We start from the raw sequence: 17,704 nt of genomic DNA, 5'->3' as shown, positions 1-17,704 counted from the left end.
ACCATGCCTATTACAGACTTGCAATATTAACTAGAGTAGAATATTGCACCAAAAAACTAGAGTAGAATATTGAATGCATAATATGCTTATGGATCATGTTCAATTATTAACCAAAAGTTCATCAAACCGTGCTGAGTTTAAAAGCTTTCTCCCTTGACTGCTCTTGTCTTATTAAGTCAGAATTGTATCACCATTTTATTTCATCATCAAACTTATTTTTCACGCTAATATAGTTGTATAACATTGCCTTTAATAAATGTTGTAGGATTCGGTTTTTATATGCAGAAATTATGGTACAAACTTAATTGGCAATTTCTGGTCTACACTAGTATTATTTTTTCACTTTTAAAACTGCCATTCAGTATGCAGCTCTGACCTGTACTGTTTGTGTGTGTGTGTGTGTGTGTGTGTGTGTGTGTGTGTGTGTGTGTGTGTGTGTGTGTGTGTAGGTTAGCATTATTTCTTGTGACGCGACTGAATATACTGTTGGAGCATAGCTCATGCCTTTCATTTTATTGGTCCAGTTTTCAGGACCACACATTCTAGGCAGGAGACAGAGGAATTTCAACTTGAATGGAGACACAACAATGGCGAAAGATTACATGCATATTGCATTTACTTTTAGGTCTAGCCGTTTGGGTCATTTTTCATGTTCGCATATGAATGGTGACTGAGTGCTATGTCCTTGGTTTACTTGGAAAGGCCAAATACAAATAGCATTTTGGTTATGTTTCCAATAGTTGGTCTACTTATTTTCTGTTTAACTCCCATCACTGTACCGTAGTGTTGGATATACACTATCTTTTTTCCGAAGATGATGGTTCAGTGCATCCCTTAAAGAAATAGTTTGAGATGGAAATATGCAAACTTCTAAGCTTCCCCCGCAGGGAGGTGGATGATGATAATATATCATCAGTCAGGAATGATTCATTCAAAGATTCAGTCTCCTGCAGATTGATAGGTCTATGATTGCTGTGATTGACATAAGATAAGATGAGGGACTGAAATTGAGTACCCTGTTTGTTTCAGTGAGCGAAGAGCGGGGGGTTTTCAGATGATGGAAGAGAGAAGTTCATACAGATGACAAATGTTCAGAAGCAAAAGCAGGTGGCGAGCATTCGCAAGATCAATTGCAGACAGCTACTCCTTAATTTGTGGCTGCGGCCTTCTTCTTGGGGGACTTGGTAGCGGCGGCCGTCTTCTTGGGGGACTTCTCTGCGGCGCCGGCGGCCTTCTTCTTGGGGAGCAGCGCAGAGTTGATGTAGGGCACCACGCCGCCGTGGGCGATGGTGACGCCGGCGAGCAGCCGGCTGAGCTCCGGGTCGCCCTGGACGGCTATCATCAGGTGGCGCGGGATGATGCGCGCCTTCTTGCTTTCCTTGGCCGCGTCGCCGGCGAGCTCGAGGACCTGCGATTCAAACATGAACGAAATCGGTCATCTGTCCAACACAAGAGGAACAGGACCGGGCAAAAAAGGCAGATATATGCTCGAGGAGGAGGCAGATCCGTTCAGATGTCGAACAAAATCGGCAGTTAACTCGGCGGCGAGGTACTCAAGAACGGCGGCGAGGTAGACCGGGGCGCCGGAGCCGACGCGCTGCGCGTAGCGGCCCTTCTTGAGGTAGCGCCCGATGCGGCCGACGGGGAACTGGAGCCCAGCCTTGACGGAGCGGGTCACTGCCTTCTTCCTCACGACGCCCTTCCTGGCAGCATCTCGCTGTTGTTTCTGCTGTGTTTGTGTCGAATATTTTATACTAGTTGGGTTACGCTTGGACTTGGTATTGTAGTGTGGGTAGGATACTTGTAGTGTCGGAGTCGGACACGTTGTACCCTTAGCCTCTTATATATGAGGAGGCACCCGACTTTGTAACCCATGACGACTAGATAGCGATAGGCTCACAAGGGGGTGCCGGCGCCCGGGTGGCCGGTGTTGTGGTATCTCGGGAAGGAGCGCCCGTAGTCATTACCCCGGGGAGTAGGCGAGTTCGCCGAACCTCGTTAACAAATCTCGATGTCGTCATTGTCTATGATTGCTTGTTTCTCGGTGGATCGTCGCGTATCTCGGATTTATTCTAATAAGTGGTATCATGAGCAAGGTTACGAAGAGGTGGTTGTGCGTTGATCCAGAGGAAGGCCATTTTTTGAGCTCGTCGAAGAGATTAGCGTATTCCGCGGTCGACTAATTCGATGGGATATCGACGAGATCGAAAGCGTCAAGCGGTGGCAGCAGGAGCGGCTCGGACCGGGAACACGTGGAGCCGTGCAGCGATGGAAGTCCAAGGCACAACGCGCGTGAGGCCAGCGGGGCTAGCCAAGCCGACCGAATCGGGCGCGCGAGTGCGGCCCAGGGACTCCAAGACGTGCGCATGGGCTTCAGCAAGGCGTGCAGCGGTCCAGCCCGTTGCATGCAGGCCAAGTTAACCGAGATTGTTTTGGAAAAAAAAAAAAGGGAAACAGGACCGAGTCCTGGTGCTACTCGTCCTTGAGGCGGAGACAGGCGCTATTAAATAGCAGCTAGGCTGGGCACTGTACGAGACAGAGGCAACAGATCGAAATCGGCAAAAAAAGCCATCGCTGGTTGCATCCATTGGAAAGCAAGGGCTTAGGCAAAGCAAGTTCGCTAGCATCCGGGAAGTTGAGCCAAGACAGGAGCAGCTACGTGACGTGAGACCAGCTAGTTGAATCGCTAGTAGTACGCGGAGGTTTCGTTTGTGTACTTGGGGATCACGGGAAGACTGCTCGGTTATTTTTCGCAGGGTCGGCCATACAAAGAACCATGGCGCCATCGGGTACCAGGTTTGAGGTGGAGAAGTTCAACGGAACTGGAAGCTTTGGGTTATGGCAGACAAGGGTGAAAGATTTATTGGCACAACAAGGATGCTTGAAGGCGTTGTTGAAGGAAGCCAAGCCAGCTAAGATGGAGGCGGATGACTGGGAGGAGTTACAGTTGAAAGCAGCCGGGACTATACGGTTGTGTCTGTCGGACCAGGTTATTTATCATGTGATGGATGAGAATTCGCCGAAGAAGATTTGGGAGAAGCTGGAAAGTCAGCTTATGTCCAAGACTGCGACGACCAAGGTGTATCTGAAGCAAAATTTATATGGGATGAGGATGCAGGAGGGGTCGGATCTTGTGGAGTATATAAACGCCTTTAATCAAGTCGTGACAGATCTAGCACGCTTGGGTGCAATGGTTGACGACGAGGATAGGGCAATTCTGCTTCTTTGTTCATTGCCATCATCCTATGAGCACTTGATCACTACTTTGACGCACGGCAAGGAGACCGTCAAAAATGAGGATATTACTGCGGCATTGCTATCTTATGATATGAGAAAGAAGAACGCGGTGGAAGTCTCTCATGGTGAAGGTTTGCTAGTCAAGGGTGAGCAGTGGCGAAAGGGATATGAGGCTGGAAAGAACAAGAAAAAGAAAAAGAATATATAGTGTCACAAGTGTAAGCAGTGGGGACATATGAGAAAGGACTGTCCAGAACTCAATGGTGGGGCAAGTGCTAATAAGGCAACTCATGGTGATGACTCAGACAGCAGTAGTGATGTTCTCATAGTATCAGACAGGCGGTCAACCAAAGGTGAAGCGTGGATGTTGGATTCAGCTTGCTCTTTTCATGCGACACCCAACAGGGAGTGGTTCTCTTCGTACAAGTCTGGTGAGTTTGGTTTAGCCTATGTGGGCAATGACACAGGTTATCGTGTTGCTGGAGTAGGTGACATCAAAATCAAGATGGTTGACGGAGTTGAGCGGATGCTTCGGGGAGTCAGGCATGTGTCGGGGCTAAGGAGGAATCTAATTTCGCTTGGTGTTCTTCATGATGGTGGTATGGTATTCGTTGTGATCGGGATAGGAAGACCATGAGAATCATGGAAGATGAGGTGACCGTGATGATTGGAGAGAAGACGGCTTCGCATCTTTACAAGTTGCAAGGGAGCACTATTGCAGGTGGAGTCACGGAGACTGGAGTTGCGGGAGTAGCAGCGGGGTCTCACGGCGGCGGCGGGTCTGGGGCAGACTCGTCGAGTAGCTCTCAGTAAGCTACGAAGAAGACAACACAAGTCCGGAGTACATGGAAGTTTGACGCATGGACAAATTCAAGGTGGTGGAGAATATTCGCCAAGGTGGAGTTTGTTGTGTTTGTGTCGAATATTTTGTACTAGTTGGGTTACGCTTGGACTTGGTGTTGTAGTGTGGGTAGGATACTTATAGTGTCGGAGTCGGACACGTTGTACCCTTGGCCACTTATATATGAGAAGGCACCCCACGTTGTAACCCATGATGACTAGATAGCGACAGGCTCGCAAGGGGGTGCCGGCGGCTTGGGCCGGCGCCCGGGTGGCCGGTGTTGTGGTATCTCGGGGAGGAGCGCCCGTAGTCATTGCCCCGGGGAGTAGGCGAGTTCGCCGAACCTCGTTAACAAATCTCGGTGTCGTCATTGTCTGTGATTACTTGTTCCTCGGTGGATCGATCGCGTACCTCGGATTTATTCTAACAGCTTCTCCGCCGAACGAGGAACTCTACTCGAGGTGCGGGGAGCGGGGGTGCTGGATCGGGATGCTGCGCGCTACTCTGCTCTGAGTCTGTGGGCTGCGACGGCGCCGGGGGCGCGGGTTTTATCAGGCGGCGGGAGCTTCGCGCGAGGGGGTCGATCCGTGGGAGCACCGGATCAACCAATCAGAGCCCACCGATTTTGCGTCATGGATGACGCACTTGGTCAACTTTGCTTCGTTTCTAAGTCTTCTTTAAAGATTTTAATAGTAACCACATATAGATATATATAGACATGCTTTAGAGTATATATTCATTCATATTTCTCCGTATATAGTCTATACTAGAGGGATACGCACGCTTTGCCGCGCCAGAAACAAAGACACATGACATGTACTGATCAACCGTTGTTTTATGTTTGATGCATTTAGTGAGATTGGATTTCTCTATCAATTTTGACCCATCAGAAAGTTTTCCTATTTTATGCAATTATTTTCTCCACGTGATATCCAGGTTTTGGGGTCACTCGATCATCAGCGCGAACCAGCTGGAGTCGAGGAATCCAAATCGTGGAGGGCCCTGACTGTACCAAACATGCCACACATCAAATGTCCTAGTGAGATTTTGACTGACATGTGCACATTTCTCAAAGATTCAAATGTAAATTTTGGAAAAGAAAAATTTATACATAATGATGAACTGTGACAATAGCACAATTCTGACAATATGATGTACTTACAACTAAGTTTGACGCTTCTTCCCCCAAGAACCAAATATGATTTATGATGAGCTTAATACAGTTACATCAAACATGCAAGCCAAAACTAATTTACTGCTACGTAGACTAAAATTGTTTCTCCCTATGTATCACGGGTTCGTTCATTTTCACAACAAAAGGAACACTGGTTAGTGACTGACACAAGTGTTAGTCCATGGAGACCTTGCTAAAGGAGTGAGGTTGTTGTGGATGTAAAAGAAAATGTTATATCTTTTATAATTTTCTATACTGCTCTTTAAATAATGACTGGCAGATAACATGTGATGAGAACCTTAGTGGCCAGGTACAAATACTGGGAGAAAATAATGTACATGGTTGAAATCCTTAGATTGGTTCATTAAAGAAAATGTCTATGCAAGAGTCTTGTGCAGCAACCGAATTTGTGTTCCATTTCATGCTCCAAGGAAAGACGGCAAGGTCACATAACATTTGGTAAGAATTTATGTTCCAGTTCATGCTCCCAAGGCATTTCTGCAGTTCGACAGGCAAAGGATAAATATTATCTCCAAGTAATATGATCCATGTATGTAAAACCAATAACCAACATTACATCATGCAGAATTGAAGTGTTACATAACATAAAATAAAAAGGAGTGAGCAGTACTTGATTAGGGAAAACCTAGAAGAGGAGCCGGCTGGAGCCAAAGAATCCAAAGAAATTCGGCGTAGAGGCCCTTGACTACACTAAACATACCATACATCAAATGGCCTCGCGATATTAGGACACCATGCACTGGCTTCCTTTGCCTAATTGATGAAGAGCCGGTAGTCGTCGGTGTCTACGACTTCATTTGAACTTTTTCAGGAGTAGTAAACATAATCCTAACCAAGTGACCATCTGCGAAGATACTTATCTAAAACCACATAGAATAATTACACTACAGCAGCAATCTTTGCACTACAAATTGCAAAGGCTAATAGCACCTCTCTGCTTTGTTATTTTCCACATTTATCACAAATCGGTCACATATTTTACACAAAGCTTGGCAAATACAAATGGTCCCTGTCCATACTCGCACCCACACCAAACAATAATAAAACGCAAAAGGTGGGAAATAGACTAAGAGTAAAATGACAGGGTGCCATGCATGAGGAAAATCTGAACAAACCAATATTAGACTTCGACCCTTTGTCAAATAGCGAAATGCTATACCTTCTCAACTGAAATTTCCAGCCAGCAAGATTCTGAAATAAGATCTAACAACTAATAATAATCCTTTACCTAACTGTGTGACACAAAGAAACAACCATCCAACTGAACTTACTGGACACAAAATGGATTAAAAAGTAACATATCATGGCCACATTAAAAGAATGTGACACCAATTTATGTCGTGCATGACACAAGAAGAATAGCAGTAACGAGTAAAACCAGAAGAATGTATTTAAATGGCCAGCCAATCAATCCTGATATAGCCAAAGCAAAATAGCATATATGTTCATGCGATGACTGATGGAACTGAAACTGTGAAATTAGCAAGATAGTATAGCTGCTGAACTGGTAAATAGCCCTTTGAGGTTTCATGTATAATACACCTTTTAGGCTTGTAAAGTAATGCGTCATTGCTGGAGAAAATAAGTAAATTACCAAACTGACCTGCAGTAGATGGTCGTGATTCTTTAGTGCAGAGAACAATTGGAGGACCAGTAAGAAAATCTTCATGATTATATTAATCCAAGATAGATTCTCTTTATGTGCAACCTTTCCCTTAAGTTGATGCATCATCCTTTCCCTTAAGAAGATGGACTCTGAGAACTAAGGTATCTGCATTGCAGAACGATTTGGTGTATCCTCTTCTTACACTTAAAAGTGGCAACACATACTTTCTTCATTACAGGAGAGTTTCTTCATTGAATATTTTTGCATATGTATATAAAGATACTTTCAGTATTTTGTTGCAAAGAGGTAATTTTGCATGAGTTTGTACTAATCTTTTCTCAGGGTTTTTTCCCTGCAACTGCTGCCACCGGTACTACTCTAGTGTTGTCCTCCTTCTATCTAAAATCCTACAGATTTACTTGCTGAAATTTGAATGTGCATACAGTTGGTACATGGTTGCATATGAACGTGTGTACAGTTGGTACCAGTGATATAAATAACAATAACTTGTTAGCAAATAGTTCAAAACACAAATAGATTGCAACGATATATGTTCAGAACTAAACTGTAAGTAACTGGAAATAGACCGCATACAGGTTGTCCTTAAAGTACCAAATATAGCAGGCATAAGCATGGTTAAATAGCAGTATTACGATCATGGTTAAATAGCATAGGTAAAAGGTCTCCTATTAACTAAGCAACAACACACAAAGGAAGGAGCACTGATCTTCTTGCTTTACAAAAAAACAAAACCCACCTTCCTGAAACTGTAGTACACTAGTAGAAAAGGGAGCAATGATACAGGCCAGGTCAGCCCATTAGTCCCGGTTCAATCCAGAACCGGGACCTATGGAGGCATTGGACCCGGTTCGTGAGCCCCGGGGGCCGGCCGGGCCATGTGGGCCATTGGTTCCGGTTCGTCTGGAGCTATTGGTTCCGGTTGGTGGTACGAACCGGGACCAATGCGCCTCGCTCCTGGCCCACCACCATTGGTCCCGGTTGGTGGCTTGAACCGGGACCAAAGGCTGCCTTTTAGTCCCGGTTCACGCCACCAACCGGGACTAAAGGGTTGGCCCTCGTTGCGGTCAAAGTTTAGTCCCACCTTGCCAACCGAAGGGGAATCAGACCGGTTTATAAGCCCCGCCCTCTCTCCCTTTCTTGAGCTCCTCTCAAAATGAAAATAGATGCCCTTATATAGGAAATTTAATCTAAATTCATATTGAATTTCTCTGAAATTAGTAGAAATTTATTATGAATTTAGGTTGAATTTTCTCTATAAGCGCATCTATGCTCATTTCTGAGCAGTTTTTTATATTTTTTTCTTTTCTGCTCTATTTATTTTTTTCTTTTTATTTCTGAGTTGTAATAAGTCATTAAAAATAAGCATCTATGCTCACTTTTTAGTTAGGTTAATCACAACTATTTTTTCTTCTATTTATTTCTGAATTGTAATAAGTCATTAAAAATAAGCATCTATGCTCATTTTTTAAGTAAAGTTAATCACAACTATTTTTGCTTCTATTTATTTCTGAGTAGTTTTTTATATAGTTTTTTTTCTTTTCTGCTATATTTATTTTTTTTTCTTTTTATTTCTGAGTTGTAATAAGTCATTAAAAATAAGCATCTATTCTCATTTTTTAGTTAAGTTAATCACAACTATTTTTTCTTCTATTTATTTCTGAATTGTAATAAGCCATTAAAAATAAGCATCTATGCTCATTTTTTAAGTAAAGTTAATCACAACTATTTTTGCTACTATTTATTTCTGAGTAGTTTTTATATAGTTTTTTTTTCTGCTATATTTATTTTTTTCTTTTTATTTCTGAGTTGTAATAAGTCATTCAAAATAAGCATCTATGCTCATTTTTTAGTTAAGTTAATCACAACTATTAAAAATAAGTCATTAAAAATAAAAAAGAGGCACAATGTTCGTTAATTTGCTTCAAGCCTTTCGGAATAGTGTCAACTGCACTGCACATAGCTCTGTGCAGTCTACCCTATTCCTCAAGGCTTGAAGCTAACCAACATGCAGGTGAGCATTAAGCCTCTTCTTCATCGTCTCTGCACTCAGGGCTTATAAACTGCTGCGAGTGCCTCTCGCTTGACGACGTGGGACTAAAAAAACAGCTGCAGAAAGAATCCACTAAAAAACAGTTGCAGAAAATAAAAAATTACACGGGTCCATTGGTACCGGTTGGTGGCGCCAACTGGTACCAATGCCCCTCTTTGGTACCGGTTGGTGCCACCAACCGGTACCAATGCCCGCCTTTTGTCCCGGTTGGAGCCACCAACCGGGCCCTTTGGGCTGCCGAAAAGAGGCCTTTGGTCCTGGTTGGTGGCTCAAACCGAGACAAAAGGCGGGCATTGGTACCGGTTTGCCGTATGAACCAGGACCAAAGCCTTTGCTATGTAAGTAGCACTGCCGCCCCGCCCCGAGTTCAATCTCTCCCGACGCCGCGCGCCGTCCCCTACCGCCACCTCGCCGTCGCCGCCCCGCCCCGACGCCGTAGCCTCCCCGCCCCTACGCCGTCGCCGCCCCGCCCCGCTGCCGTCGCCGCCCGCCTGCCACCACGACGCCGTCGCCGCCCCGCCCCGACGTCGCCGCCCGCCCTGCTGCACCTCGCCGTCGCCGTCGCCGGCCGTGAGCAACTTTATTTTATTTTTGTTAGATTTGTTTTAGATTTTTTTGTTAGTTTATAGATTTATTTGCTAGATTAGATTTGTAGTAATTTAGATGTGTAGTTCATATTGTGTAATTTAGATTGTGTAATTAATTTGTTCATATTATGTTAGATTTTTTTTAGATTTTTTTGTTAGTTCATAGATTTATTTGTTAGATTAGATGTGGTGTAATTTAGATATGTAGTTCATATTGTGTAATTTAGATTATGTAATTAATTTGTTTATATTATGTTAGATTTTTTTCTGTTAGTAGATTTTTTTGTTAGATTTTGTTAGATTTTTTATGATTTTTGTTAGATTTTGTTAGATTTTTTTTAGATTTTTTTGTAGTTCGTAGATTTTTTTGCAAGATGTATGTTCTTGATGAGGGTATGCTTGTCACCATGGATCTTGGTGATCCTACAATCGAGCAAGAGAGACCTTCGATTTGGGTCCTTGTGGATACACCTCCAATTCTTCCCCATGTGAGCTTAACATAGTTATTAAGTAATTTATATTGTTTATTTCAAAATAGTTGACAACTTATCTCCATTGACAGCTTATTTTCATTCTTCAAAGAATGTGCGGAAGATGGTAGACAGAACCTACTACACCGAAGGCTCCGAATTAACTTATCAGAAGAAAAATCATCTGGTCGCATTTTGTACTGATCTTGAGAATTACAATATCTACAATCAAACTCCTCAACATTATGGTCAATATGTGCCACTAGTGCACGTGTTGAACTACGATAACTACCATGGAGATACCCTGGTAAGCTTTTTTTTACTATTACGACATCCGTGATCTTTTTGCACACTTCTAAAACTAGTACATCATTGCTAACTACAAATTTATTACTATGTTTTTCAACAGATAATCCCAAATGATTGTGTGCCTCATCTGATGTATACGCATGGTAGCCTTCATGTTTTGAACATACAACCAGGTCGTCGTACGAATCTCAACTGTCCATACCGGGTTTCTAAAAGAAGTGGAGACATAACAATCAAAGAATGGAAAAAATGTATGGACAGTCGTAAGGAGCTTCTTGGAAGCAACAAACAGCGAAGGGCAAGAATTGGAGACAGGATGATCGCCATTCTTCATAATGCAGAGTCAGGGTCTATATTGTTTTATGCTATTTTACCTTAAGGGTGTTTAGGTCCTACCTGATACTGATGATTATGTGCTAAGAACAATTATGTAGGGTTGGGTTCGATGACTATGAGGATGATGATCGTATGACTTATTATTAATAACGAGTAGAAGTTGTATGATGATGCATAGGACTTGTTATTATATATGATGATGTATGATGCGCATGAATGAGCATGTTATATCAGCGGGTGAAATGAACATAGCAGCAGCGTTGATAAACCAAGGACGAAGATATAAGAGAGGACACTTCTCTCTATTAGCTAGCTAATAACAACCTAAAAATAACCCCTAAAGCAGCCACATTTGTAAAAAAACATGAACTTTTGGTCCCGGTTGGAGCCACCAACCGGGACCAAAGGCCTCCCTGACTGGGCTTGGCGGACCGGCCACGTGGAGGCACATCTGTCCCGGTTCGAGTTTGAACCGGGACTAATGGGTGAAGGTATTAGTAACGACCCATTAGTCCCGGTTCATAAACCGGGACTAAAGGCCCTTATGAACTGGGACTAATGGGTGCTTTTCTACTAGTGATAGAAAATAAAATAAAATCAAATGAGCATGCCCAGTGAGCCTGTATCATCTAACCAAAAATCAAAAACCTAAGTTGCCTGAGTGCGTGTAGAAGAAAAGCTATAACAGCCAAGTTAGCTTCTTGACTGAAGTTCTTTTCTCATCAATTGACACGACGCGGCAGCAGGCAAGGCAAGTGACACGTTTTCATGTGCAGAATTGCCAAGAAATAGCATCACATTGACATGCAAACGTACCTGTCGATGTTTAAGCATCAAGGATGTTGAGTATGTATTTTATACTGCACGTGTATTGAAGTTGTGGCCCTCCTCCTAGTCTTATATAGTTGAGGTAAAGGCCTTCTCTTGTAATATATATACGTGCATAAGCACCCATCAATACAACGATTATTGTATTGGCAAAACATCTCTTCTACATGGTATCTATCGCAAGTCGATCCTAACCCTAGCCGCCATCACGCCGCCGCCGCCGCTGCTCCATCCACCCGCCGCCGCCGCAGCCGCCGCCGATTCTCTCCGGCCGCCGCCGCTTTTCGCTGCACCCGTCGCCGCCACCGCACCCAGCCGCCATCGCCTCTCGCCGCCGCCGCTGGTCCGTGCCGCCGCCGCCGCTCATCCTATCGCCGCCGCCGCCGCACCCAGCCGCCGCCGCCTCTCGTCGCCGCCGCTGGTCCGTGCCGCCGCCGCCGCTCATTCCTATCGCCGCCGCCGCCGCACCCAGCCGCCGCCGCTTCTTGCCGCCGCTGCTGGTCCGTGCCGCCGCCGCCGCTCATCCTATCGCTGCCGCCACCGCACCCAGCCGCCACCGCCGCTGGTCCGTGCCGCCGCCGCCGCCCATCCCCACCGCGCGCTGCCGCTCCTCCCTGGCCGTCGCTGTGACTCCTTCCACAAACGCCACCGCCGCCGCTGCAATGTCTTCTGCCGCGTCGTCTCACTTCGGCTACATATACTCAGACGCGCCAGTCTCCTTCACCCACATGCAGCCGCCCCCTCCATGCTCTGCCCACCCGTCGATAGATTCTCCGGGCTACTTCACCACCTGCGGTGGTCCCGCACCCGTTGGGAGTTACCCGTTCCCGTCACCCGCGCCTTCCCAGCAGCAGCTGCACGGAGGAGGGGGCCGACGCACCCGGCGTGGCGGCCGCCGTCGCCGCTTGCAGCAGCAGCCTATCTAGGGCGCCCGGGGGCCGCCCGCACTACCAGCAGGCTCTTCCCGTGGGCCACCAGGGGTTCCTCGGCGCACCTTACCAGTCAGCCAACGCCGGCTACGGCGCCCTCCTTGCGCCACCGCCCCTCGGTGGTCATGGTCCGCCCGCCCCGGCGCCGCCCTACGGGGACCTTCCGCCGCCGCCGGTACCTGTGCCATGGGACCCCACCCTCCTCGCCGCCCAGCACTCCGTGCCGTCACCGAGTAGCTCCATCAGTGGAGGTGACTGGTACATGGACTCAGTGAAGGAAATATGCCCTAGAGGCAATAATAAAGTTATTATTTATTTCCTTATAATCATGATAAATGTTTATTATTCATGCTAGAATTGTATTAACCGGAAACATAATACATGTGTGAATACATAGACAAACAAAGTGTCACTAGTATGCCTCTACTTGACTAGCTCGTTAATCAAAGATGGTTATGTTTCCTGACCATGAACAATGAGTTGTTATTTGAGTAACGAGATCACATCATTAGTTGAATGATCTGATTGACATGACCCATTCCATTAGCTTAGCACCTGATCGTTTAGTATGTTGCTATTGCTTTCTTCATGACTTATACATGTTCCTATGACTATGAGATTATGCAACTCCCGTTTGCCAGAGGAACACTTTGGGTGCTACCAAACGTCACAACGTAACTGGGTGATTATAAAGGAGCATTACAGGTGTCTCCAAAAGTAGATGTTGGGTTGGCGTATTTCGAGATTAGGATTTGTCACTCCGATTGTCGGAGAGGTATCTCTGGGCCCTCTCGGTAATGCACATCACATAAGCCTTGCAAGCACTGCAACTAATATGTTAGTTGTGAGATGATGTATTACGGAACGAGTAAAGAGACTTGCCAGTAACGAGATTGAACTAGGTATTGGATACCGACGATCGAATCTCGGGCAAGTAACATACCGATGACAAAGGGAACAGCGTATGTTGTTATGCGGTCTGACCGATAAAGATCTTCGTAGAATATGTAGGAGCCAATATGGGCATCCAGGTCCCGCTATTGGTTATTGACCGGAGACGTGTCTCGGTCATGTCTACATTGTTCTCGAACCCGTAGGGTCCGCACGCTTAAGGTTACGATGACAGTTATATTATGAGTTTACATGTTTTGATGAACCGAAGGAGTTCGGAGTCCCGGATGAGATCGGGGACATGACGAGGAGTCTCGAAATGGTCGAGACGTAAAGATTCATATATTGGATGATATGGTTAGGCCAAGGGGTCAAGCCCATGAGGCTTTAGATCGGTGCAAAAAGGAGTTTTGCGGAGGCCAGGGGGCCAAACGCCGGAGACCCTGGCGTCTGGCCCTGGGCCAGACGCCGAGGCCCATGGCGTCTGGGCCAGACGCCAAGGATTGTGGCGTTTGGTCCTGGAGTCCGAGTGGGACTCTTGCCTTTCGGGCAAAACCGACTTTGAGGAGGCTTTTGCTCCAAGTTTCGACCCCGGGGCTCAACATATAAATAGAGGGGCAGGGCTAGCACCAAAGACACAACAAGTTGATCCACGTGATCTATTCCTTAGCCGTGTGCGGTGCCCCCTGCCACCATATACCTCGATAATACTGTAGCGGAGTTTAGGCGAAGCTCTGCTGCTGTAGTTCATCAAGATCGTCACCACGCCGTCGTGCTGACGGAACTCTTCCCCGACACTTTGCTGGATCGGAGTCCGGGGATCGTCATCGAGCTGAACGTGTGCTCGAACTCGGAGGTGCCGTAGTTTCGGTGCTTGATCGGTTGGATCGTGAAGACGTACGACTACTTCCTCTACGTCGTGTCATCGCTTCCGCAGTCGGTCTGCGTTGGGTACGTAGACAACACTCTCCCCTCGTTGCTATGCATCACATGATCTTGCGTGTACGTAGGAAATTTTTTGAAATTACTACGTAACCCAACAGTGGCATCCGAGCCTAGGTTATTTATGTTGATGTTATATGCACGAGTAGAACACAAGTGAGTTGTGGACGATACAAGTCATACTGCCTACCAGCATGTCATACTTTGGTTCGGCGGTATTGTTGGACGAGACGACCCGGACCAACCTTACGCGTACGCTTACGCGAGACCGGTTCCCTCGACGTGCTTTGCACATAGATGGCTTGCGGGCGACTGTCTCTCCAACTTTAGTTGAACCGAGTATGGCTACGCCCGGTCCTTGAGAAGGTTAAAACGGAGTCTATTTGACAAACTATCGTTGTGGTTTTGATGCGTAGGTGAGATTGGTTCTTACTTAAGCCCGTAGCAGCCACGTAAAACATGCAACAACAAAGTAGAGGACGTCTAACTTGTTTTTGCAGGGCATGTTGTGATGTGATATGGTCAAGGCATGATGCTGAATTTTATTGTATGAGATGATCATGTTTTGTAACCGAGTTATCGGCAACTGGCAGGAGCCATATGGTTGTCGCTTTATTGTATGCAATGCAATCGCGATGTAATGCTTTACTTTATTACTAAACGGTAGTGATAGTCGTGGAAGCATAAGATTGGCGAGACGACAACGATGCTACGATGGAGATCAAGGTGTCGCGCCGGTGACGATGGTGATCATGACGGTGCTTCGGAGATGGAGATCACAAGCACAAGATGATGATGACCATATCATATCACTTATATTGATTGCATGTGATGTTTATCTTTTTATGCATCTTATCTTGCTTTGATTGACGGTAGCATTATAAGATGATCTCTCACTAAATTATCAAGAAGTGTTCTCCCTGAGTATGCACCGTTGCCAAAGTTCGTCGTGCCCAGACACCACGTGATGATCGGGTGTGATAAGCTCTACGTCCATCTACAACGGGTGCAAGCCAGTTTTGCACACGCAGAATACTCAGGTTAAACTTGACGAGCCTAGCATATGCAGATATGGCCTCGGAACACGGAGACCGAAAGGTCGAGCGTGAATCATATAGTAGATATGATCAACATAACGATGTTCACCATTGAAAACTACTCCATCTCACGTGATGATCGGTCATGGTTTAGTTGATTTGGATCACGTAATCACTTAGAGGATTAGGGGGATGTCTATCTAAGTGGGAGTTCTTAAATAATATGATTAATTGAACTTAAATTTATCATGAACTTAGTACCTGATAGTATCTTGCTTGTTTATGTTGATTGTAGATAGATGGCTCGTGCTGTTGTTCCGTTGAATTTTAATGCGTTCCTTGAGAAAGCAAAGTTGAAAGATGATGGTAGCAATTACACGGACTGGGTCCGTAACTTGAGGATTATCCTCATTGCTGCACAGAAAAATTACGTCCTGGAAGCACCGCTGGGTGCCAGGCCTGCTGCTGGAGCAACACCAGATGTTATGAACGTCTGGCAGAGCAAAGCTGATGACTACTCGATAGTTCAGTGTGCCATGCTTTACGGCTTAGAATCGGGACTTCAACGACGTTTTGAACGTCATGGAGCATATGAGATGTTCCAGGAGTTGAAGTTAATATTTCAAGCAAATGCCCGAATTGAGAGATATGAAGTCTCCAATAAGTTCTATAGCTGCAAGATGGAGGAGAACAGTTCTGTCAGTGAGCATATACTCAAAATGTCTGGGTATAATAATCACTTGATTCAATTGGGAGTTAATCTTCCGGATGATTGCGTTATTGACAGAATTCTCCAATCACTGCCACCAAGCTACAAGAGCTTCGTGATGAACTATAATATGCAAGGGATGAACAAGACTATTCCCGAGCTCTTCGCAATGCTGAAAGCTGCGGAGGTAGAAATCAAGAAGGAGCATCAAGTGTTGATGGTTAACAAGACCACTAGTTTCAAGAAAAAGGGCAAAGGGAAGAAAAAGGGGAACTTCAAGAAGAACGGCAAGCAAGTTGCTGCTCAAGAGAAGAAACCCAAGTCTGGACCTAAGCCTGAAACTGAGTGCTTCTACTGCAAGCAGACTGGTCACTGGAAGCGGAACTGCCCCAAGTATTTGGCGGATAAGAAGGATGGCAAGGTGAACAAAGGTATATGTGATATACATGTTATTGATGTGTACCTTACTAGAGCTCGCAGTAGCACCTGGGTATTTGATACTGGTTCTGTTGCTAATATTTGCAACTCGAAACAGGGACTACGGAATAAGCGGGCACTGGCAAAGGACGAGGTGACGATGCGCGTGGGAAATGGTTCCAAAGTTGATGTGATCGCGGTCGGCACGCTACCTCTACATCTACCTTCGGGATTAATATTAGACCTAAATAATTGTTATTTGGTGCCAGCGTTGAGCATGAACATTATATCTGGATCTTGTTTAATGCGAGGCGGTTATTCATTTAAATCAGAGAATAATGGTTGTTCTATTTATATGAGTAATATCTTTTATGGTCATGCACCCTTGAAGAGTGGTCTATTCTTATTGAATCTCGATAGTAGTAATACACATATTCATAATGTTGAAGCCAAAAGATGCAGAGTTGATAATGAAAGTGCAACTTATTTGTGGCACTGTCGTTTAGGTCATATCGGTATAAAGCGCATGAAGAAACTCCATACTGATGGACTTTTGGAACCACTTGATTATGAATCACTTGGTACTTGCGAACCGTGCCTCATGGGCAAGATGACTAAAACACCGTTCTCCGGTACTATGGAGAGAGCAACAGATTTGTTGGAAATCATACATACCGATGTATGTGGCCCGATGAATATTGAGGCTCGTGGCGGATATCGTTATTTTCTCACCTTCACAGATGATTTAAGCAGATATGGGTATATCTACTTAATGAAACATAAGTCTGAAACATTTGAAAAGTTCAAAGAATTTCAGAGTGAAGTTGAAAATCATCGTAACAAGAAAATAAAGTTTCTACGATCTGATCGTGGAGGAGAATATTTGAGTTACGAGTTTGGTGTACATTTGAAAAACTGTGGAATAGTTTCGCAACTCACGCCACCCGGAACACCACAGCGAAATGGTGTGTCCGAACGTCGTAATCGTACTTTACTAGATATGGTGCGATCTATGATGTCTCTTACTGATTTACCGCTATCATTTTGGGGATATGCTTTAGAGACGGCCGCATTCACGTTAAATAGGGCACCATCAAAATCCGTTGAGACGACGCCTTATGAACTGTGGTTTGGCAAGAAACCAAAGTTGTCGTTTCTTAAAGTTTGGGGCTGCGATGCTTATGTGAAAAAACTTCAACCTGATAAGCTCGAACCCAAATCGGAGAAATGTGTCTTCATAGGATACCCAAAGGAAACTGTTGGGTACACCTTCTATCACAGATCCGAAGGCAAGACATT

General features: G+C 45.3%; 1 protein-coding gene across 1 annotated transcript; it reads right to left on the bottom strand.

Annotated features, from left to right (window-relative positions):
* Positions 1 to 1,049: 1,049 nt before the first annotated feature.
* LOC123138867 (protein H2A.5-like) lies at positions 1,050 to 1,875 on the bottom strand. The gene is made up of 3 exons (XM_044558720.1): positions 1,831 to 1,875; positions 1,523 to 1,726; positions 1,050 to 1,408 (listed from the first exon to the last, which is right to left on the bottom strand). Exons 1-3 carry the CDS (start codon positions 1,873 to 1,875, stop codon positions 1,148 to 1,150), a joined length of 510 nt encoding a protein of 169 aa, XP_044414655.1. The 3' UTR covers positions 1,050 to 1,147.
* Between the last annotated feature and the right edge of the window lie 15,829 nt (positions 1,876 to 17,704).

Source organism: Triticum aestivum, chromosome 6B, assembly GCF_018294505.1.
Source record: "Triticum aestivum cultivar Chinese Spring chromosome 6B, IWGSC CS RefSeq v2.1, whole genome shotgun sequence".
Lineage (NCBI taxonomy): Eukaryota > Viridiplantae > Streptophyta > Magnoliopsida > Poales > Poaceae > Triticum > Triticum aestivum.
The sequence above is the reverse complement of the archived record's forward strand: the minus strand, read 5'-3'. Positions and strand labels throughout refer to the sequence as shown.

Bases quoted from the DNA above. Each gene is read 5' to 3' on its own strand.
- LOC123138867 (XM_044558720.1), bottom strand. From the start codon at position 1,875: ATGGGTTACAAAGTCGGGTGCCTCCTCATATATAAGAGGCTAAGG. The intron at 1,727-1,830 runs GTACAACGTGTC...CAAACACAGCAG, and splicing joins TCATATATAAGAGGCTAAGG to AAACAACAGCGAGATGCTGC. The intron at 1,409-1,522 runs GTTCGACATCTG...TTTGAATCGCAG, and splicing joins CCGAGTTAACTGCCGATTTT to GTCCTCGAGCTCGCCGGCGA.